At 43.5% G+C, this 6,558-nt stretch overlaps 1 protein-coding gene across 1 annotated transcript; it reads right to left on the reverse strand.

The window, feature by feature from the left end:
* Positions 1-110: 110 nt before the first annotated feature.
* c1h6orf120 (chromosome 1 C6orf120 homolog) lies at positions 111-4,051 on the reverse strand. The gene is made up of 2 exons (XM_029160541.3): positions 3,911-4,051; positions 111-2,756 (listed from the first exon to the last, which is right to left on the reverse strand). Exon 2 carries the CDS (start codon positions 2,706-2,708, stop codon positions 2,154-2,156), a length of 555 nt encoding a protein of 184 aa, XP_029016374.1. The 5' UTR covers positions 2,709-2,756; positions 3,911-4,051; the 3' UTR covers positions 111-2,153.
* Between the last annotated feature and the right edge of the window lie 2,507 nt (positions 4,052-6,558).

Genomic DNA, 6,558 nt, shown 5'->3' on the forward strand with positions numbered 1-6,558 from the left:
ATGGTGTTTTGAAGAGTTTAACATGGTCCAGGTCTTTGTAGAAAGCAGATCTATCTCCTACGCTTATATTTCACGTTTATACAACTTAAAACAAGACTCGGGAAACAGAGTTTAACAGTCTTAAAAACAGCTGTTTATTATAAAGAAACCTGATTGAGTCGACTGTGGAAACAGGTGGATGCTGCTCCTGCTGCAGACGACTGATCTGAAGGCACTGTCAAAACATTTCTGCACAGTGGTGACGAGTAATTCAGAACTGAACTTCAACACTGAACGTGATGTTTAAATCAGGAGCTTGTCCAACAGGCAACAAAATAAAGAGTGAACAAACCAAATGACGCCACAGGGATTAACATCAAAACAGCAACATTTCCATTTGGAGACTAAGAAAATAATTCAGTAAACAATGAATAAGGATCATGAAAACCTATTGAGCAGCACTTCACTTTCAAGGATTCCTACACCAGGTGAAAATCAATCAGCACCATCATCCAGTGGTTCCTCTACAAGAATTATGAGTTCTGCATCTGCGGCACCACAGTGGCTTTGTTTGTCTGCGCATTTGAAAAAAAGCACAAGCTTCATTACTTCACAAGTTACCACAGTTCGTTACTTTGAATGCAAATAACATGAGAATGAATGAAGCTGTACTTCGTAGCACAGATGACTTTAGGTGTGTAAATGTTTAAAAGACCGGTGAAAGCACAGTCAGGTGCCCAGATGAACCCTGAAACAGGTGTTCTGCTGTATCCAGTCCTCCCTTGCCTTTATTCATTAAACGTCTGCTACCAGCACACGTTACACGTAACAAAACTAAATTCACAGTCTGGTGTGTGTGTAAAATTACTTCAGTGTTTATCTGACAGGAACAGAATTTCCAAATTGCAATTAAATTTTATAGGAGGTAAAAATCTTGTGCTACAGATTCTAAACAGGTGCAAACACCTCATTCCACAGTTAATTTCAAACCTGCACAGAAACAGAGAGCAGTTGTTTGTGCAGGTCTCTGATCTGTGCCATAGAGAAGCGGCTTCTTCATAGCTTCTGAAACTTCCAGTTTACTACAGCCAGGACGTAAAACTGGAGACGTGCAGCGCGAGCTGAGCACACACGTGTTGTTCTCTCACGCCATCATTTAAAGGCCAGAACACACAGGACCAGCAAAGACAGCAAAAACCACATTTGTTCACTTTCATGAGCACCTGAAGATTGCTTTGACACCCACTCGATAAACTGTCAACGTCTGGCTTCCAACAACCTCTCAAAAATTATGTAAGCGCAATTTTGTATTTTTTTTGTCTAATCTCTTCTTCTGTGATCACATCAGAACTTGGAGGTAAAAACTCTGAACGAACCTGGAGTAACATTCACAGGCTGAGGTAAGACTGAGCCTGGACACATTTCTGGTTATTTGACAAGTTGAATGTCAAACGTAGGCTTTCAAAGGCTCACAGTATAACGAGCTACTGTAATAATTCCCCAAACATCCAAACTGGCCTGAAAGTGATTCTTTCTGCATCAAATGACAATGTCACACTACAGGCTACAGTCTGTCAACAGACTCACAGTTTGTATATTGATGTTTGTGCTGGATGTGAACAGAAAGAGCTCATGTGAGCATTAGAAATGCCTTCAGTACATTTGAGCCCCATCTTCCATAGTTTGTATATCTCTTAATGTTGCAGCATTCAGTGTGAACATCAGCTCATTCGGAGCATAGTTGCCTCATTGCTCACTGCTGAAGTCTCGGATCAGCTTCAATTAATATTTGCCCAACAAAACGACTGGCGATTGTTAACAGGTCACTTTACAGCCAGGAAGGAGATGAGGATTTATTACAGCATAAAATCTTCATTTGAATCTGTGCATGTGAGAACTGGATAAACTTAATCTCCCCTTGGAAGGGGAACAACTTTGTGGAGCATTTTGGGACGGGTCACTGCTAACCTGGGAACACCAGTCCTCTACGCAGATGTTTTGATTCAACATTTTCAAATAATTTTCCTGTAGATTTGACCATAAACCAGAATCTTGGTAAAATGGTGCAACATACTCGCAACCTTAACAGGATTAAACCAAACACTTTGTTTAACACATCAAAGCTGACTCAGCCGTTTCCTTCTTACACAGCAGCATGGAAGATTTGCAGATTTTCAAAACAAAATCTCAAGTATAATCTTTAAAAGTCCGATGAGAATAGTCCACAAGATGGACTCCTCCTCCTGAAATTCCTCCTCTGCTGCCTGAGGAGATTTTGCTTTCTTGTGTCCGTTTTCCGTGTATGAACCATTATCGAACGGGTCCTGTGGAACTGTCTGATCGTAAAACACTCGCATTTCAAACTCGCTCTCCTGGTGAGACGGGTGGCCGTAAATGCCGATTCCCACAGGCCTCGCAAAGTCCCCTGGCACCACCACCATGTCTTGACCACAGGTGGCGGACTGCAGCTTGTAGGTGTCGAAACTTGGCCGGAGGGTTTTATCAGACACGTAAAGATCTGCATCTCCTTTGAGGCTTTGCATGTGCAGGATGATTCTCCCATCGTGGTTGAGACGCAGGTAGCTGTAATTTCCAGCCCCAATGTGGCCCTGAACCACATGGAGCAGCACCCACTCCTCAGGGATGCTGTCGTCCTCCGAGGGACCCAGGAAGCTCCTGGCCTGGGAGAGCAGGAGGGTGACGACCAAGGCGCTGCAGCTCAGCATCATGGTGAAGGCATCTGTCAGTCATTTATCGCCTGGATGGTACCAGACAGCCTGGAACACAGAGTGACACACAGACCAAGTCTCCCTTAAAAGCAGTGCTTAAAAAAACAAAAACTGAGCCGCTCAGATGTATGCGACAGCAGCGGCTTCTGATCTTCAGAAGCTTTATTACCCAAATAAATTCTAATAGTTTTTTTCTTATAGAGGAAAACATTTTTAACCTGACTTTTACTTCACATCAAACAAAACGCAAAACACTATGGGAGCATAACATTTGAGCTTTTTTTGAGCACCATTAGTAATGTTGTGCAGATTAACAGCGGATATAACTGCACAACCCAAACATGGAAAGAGAAAAATATATAATAAGGTTGTAAAAAATAAATGACTAACAAGTCATTTATTGAAGAAGTTACATGTGAATGGCTCAGGTTTGTCCCTGTGGTTTAACGTCCAGCTCACGGTTTGCGACGCCTGGTCGTTCGGTGTCAGCTGAATGAAAGTCGAGTCAAAACCTCAGTACATGTAAAAATAAACTGTACAGTGGGGTCTGACCTTTGCATGTACTCGACTGTGTGCAAGACTAGATTTGTAAGTACCTTTACTTACACTTCAATTGTACTTTTACTACATTTCCCAGTACAGTAATCTTTCTCGCCGTTTACCTGAGTCTTTTTAGATACTTCACGCCTTTTTACATATAAAAAGGTATGATTCACTGTAGAAACATATCCCTAGCGCAGAATAAAAGCCCATCAAAGTTTTACACCTTTTATTTTACTCCTTAACAAAACCTGGACTTCACGCGTTTCATGATAAATTTTTTTATTGGCTTATTACTGTGTAGCTTTTTCCTATAAGCTGCCATTAGAGTGTAAAGTTGCGTCGTCTACCTAACGCTAACTGTAGCTTGACGCTAACGCTCTTCTACATAAAACGAAATAAACTAGACAATAAATAAACGATCGCTTTATATACATGAGCTTGCGCGGTGCTCGCCAGATATGACGTTATGCTAGTGCTAACCGCTAACGTTAGCTAGCATGCTACCTATCAGCTAGCATTCACGCTGCTAGTCTTTTAACGTGCACCTAAATCCGTTGAAGTTCAAGAAGAAATAACCCAAAATGTCGGAATGAAGTTACAATTCAATCATTAAAACGTATGTTAATGGCCCATAAATGCACTTTGACCCGTTTACTTACACAGCTGTCATTTCCTAACCCGCATCTTCTTCGCCCAAACGAACTGCTGAGGCAAAGTTCAAAGTTCACGTCTTCTTCGCTTCGTCTCAGTTACTTTCTCACTGCCGCCACCTGCCGTTTCCCACGATCATTATTTCTCTGTAACCTACATGTTGTTGATGTACAAGACTTGGACCATGGCTCAGTTGCTGTTTGTTGTTAAACCTAATATATATTTAAAAAAAACTCCCTTCTCACCCCACGCGGGTGGTCTCATCCACTTTCCAAGCTCGGGTCCTCTACCAGAGGCCAGGGAGCTTGAGGGTTCTGCGCAGTATCTTTGCTGTTCCTAGGACTGCACTTTTCTGGACTGAGATTTCGGATGTTTTTCCAGGGATCTGTCGTAGCCACTCCTCCAGTTTGGGGGTCACAGCCCCTAGTGCTCCGATCACCACAGGCACCACTGTGGCCTTCACCTTCCAAGCCTTCTCCAGTTCTTCTCTGAGCCCTTGGTAGTTCTCTAGTTTCTCATGTTCCTTTTTCCTGATGTTGCCATCGCTTGGTATTGCTACATCCACCACTACGGCTTTCCTCTGCTCTTTATCCACCACCACAATGTCTGGTTGGTTCGCCATTACCATTCTGTCAGTCTGGATCTGGAAGTCCCACAGGATCTTGGCTCGCTCGTTCTCTACCACCTTGGGAGGTGTTTCCCACTTTGACCTTGGGGTTTCCAGTCCATACTCCACGCAGATGTTCCTGTATACTATGCCAGCCACTTGGTTATGGCGTTCCATGTATGCTTTGCCTGCCAGCATCTTACACCCTGCAGTTATGTGCTGGACCGTCTCTGGGGCCTCTTTGCACAGTCTACACCTTGGGTCTTGTCTGGTGTGGTAGATCTGGGCCTCCCTTTCCCATATACCCTTCCAGTACTGTTCAGTTTCCAGCCTTGGTGGGTCTGCTCTGTTGTTATTACCCTGCCATTGAGAGTACACTTTCGCAGGTTGTGTTGCGAACAGCCGGTTTATTCGTCTGGCTTCGTTATCTCTGGTGTATCTCTTTAGGCGGCTGGCCAAGGCTTGTAGCCTTTGCTTGGCAGTTTCGAGTGCTTCAGGTATGGTCATCTGGCTGTACCTCTTAGGCATTGGTCTTTTCATTGCACCTCTCTGGGCCTCTGTCATTTGGCTCACTTCCCTTCGAGCTACCTTGATTTTTGCCTCCAACCTTCGTTTCCATGGTGGGTATTGTTTCTCATGGCTCCCATGGTTGCTCTTATAGCCAAGCACCTCTAGGATCACTGATGCTGAAGCGTATATCAGCTCATTGGTTTCTGTGATTGTTGTGGTAGGGATCGCTCTCAATGCTGCATTCACATCTTCCATGAGACTTTCTGATGGTACTTCACTTAGCCGTTGTAGTGGGGTTCGGGGTTGCCTGTTCAATCTCGCCATGATCTTATCTTTCAGGTCAGTTGCTGCCTCGCTCAGCGTATCTGTGCTTATTGGGGCTTCGTACCCAATTTCCGGTTGGGGAGATGGTGAAACCTCCCCTCTGACCTGGCGTCCTGGCTCCCCCTTGCCGTAGCATTTGTGTTGTATCTCGTCAATCTCAAGTTGTGATAGCAGTTGCCGTTTGTGGATGTTGGAACACTGAGCTACTAGTTGCTTCGCCGTCAGCCTTGAATGTGGGTTTCTCCGTTCCCATTCACCGCACATTCTTTGCATGTAACCCCTCTGACTAGGGTTACTTGAGTAGTAGCATTCCAACAGAGCCTTGTTCTCGCATCTCAGCCATTTCTTTCTTGTTCCAGTAGCCCACTTCTCGCCAAGGTGCTCTGGTTTCCCAACACCATCTATATATATATAGATATATATGGCTAAAATATTGTGCGTTGTGAACGAACCTTTACAAATACAAAGCAGCCTATTCAGCTTTAAGTAGCTGTGAGTGGCCCAGCAGCGACAGAGCAGGCCAGCAGGATTAGCAAAGAACCTGAAAAACCTCATGTGACGACAGATAGTGGATCAAGTGTCACTTTATTGTGCTGCATATTTATGTTTGACCTGGCATCGCTATAGTTAAAGTCGTCCTATGACACAGTGGCAGCTTTTCCTTTTAAGTCCAAGCACAAAAACGTCCCACAGAAACTAAGAATTATAAAAATAAGATCACTTTAAATCAGACAGATTATTTTCTTACCTCTAACCACTTTCTGTCTAAACCTGTAATAATGTCATGTATAGTCAGACATGATGTATAATCAGACATGATCGCCTCCTGAATTCAAGTGCGAGATTCTGTATGGTTCCATCCACACACTCACAAACATGCATTAATTTCATATTAGTTGTTTTTATAATCTTTTGTCACTGTGATAAACATCAACTATAAGGTCACCCCCCTAATAAAAAGAAAGAAAATTAAACCAACAACATTTTAGGGGTGAAAGGAAAAATCTCCGGAATAAAGTGTAAGATCTATGTAGACGTGCTCATTTAACAAGTCTGCATCATCAGTCACACCAGGTACATGTGACCTAATGTGAAATCGTCACACTTTAATATCACATATTTACTACAAACCAGATGACTGATTTTAAGGCTTCCAGGTTTGACAGTGGAGTCAAAGCAGATCTGTCTTTTCCACAAAGTTGGGATGGGCCTCGA

Source organism: Betta splendens, chromosome 1, assembly GCF_900634795.4.
Source record: "Betta splendens chromosome 1, fBetSpl5.4, whole genome shotgun sequence".
Taxonomy (NCBI): Eukaryota; Metazoa; Chordata; class Actinopteri; order Anabantiformes; family Osphronemidae; genus Betta; species Betta splendens.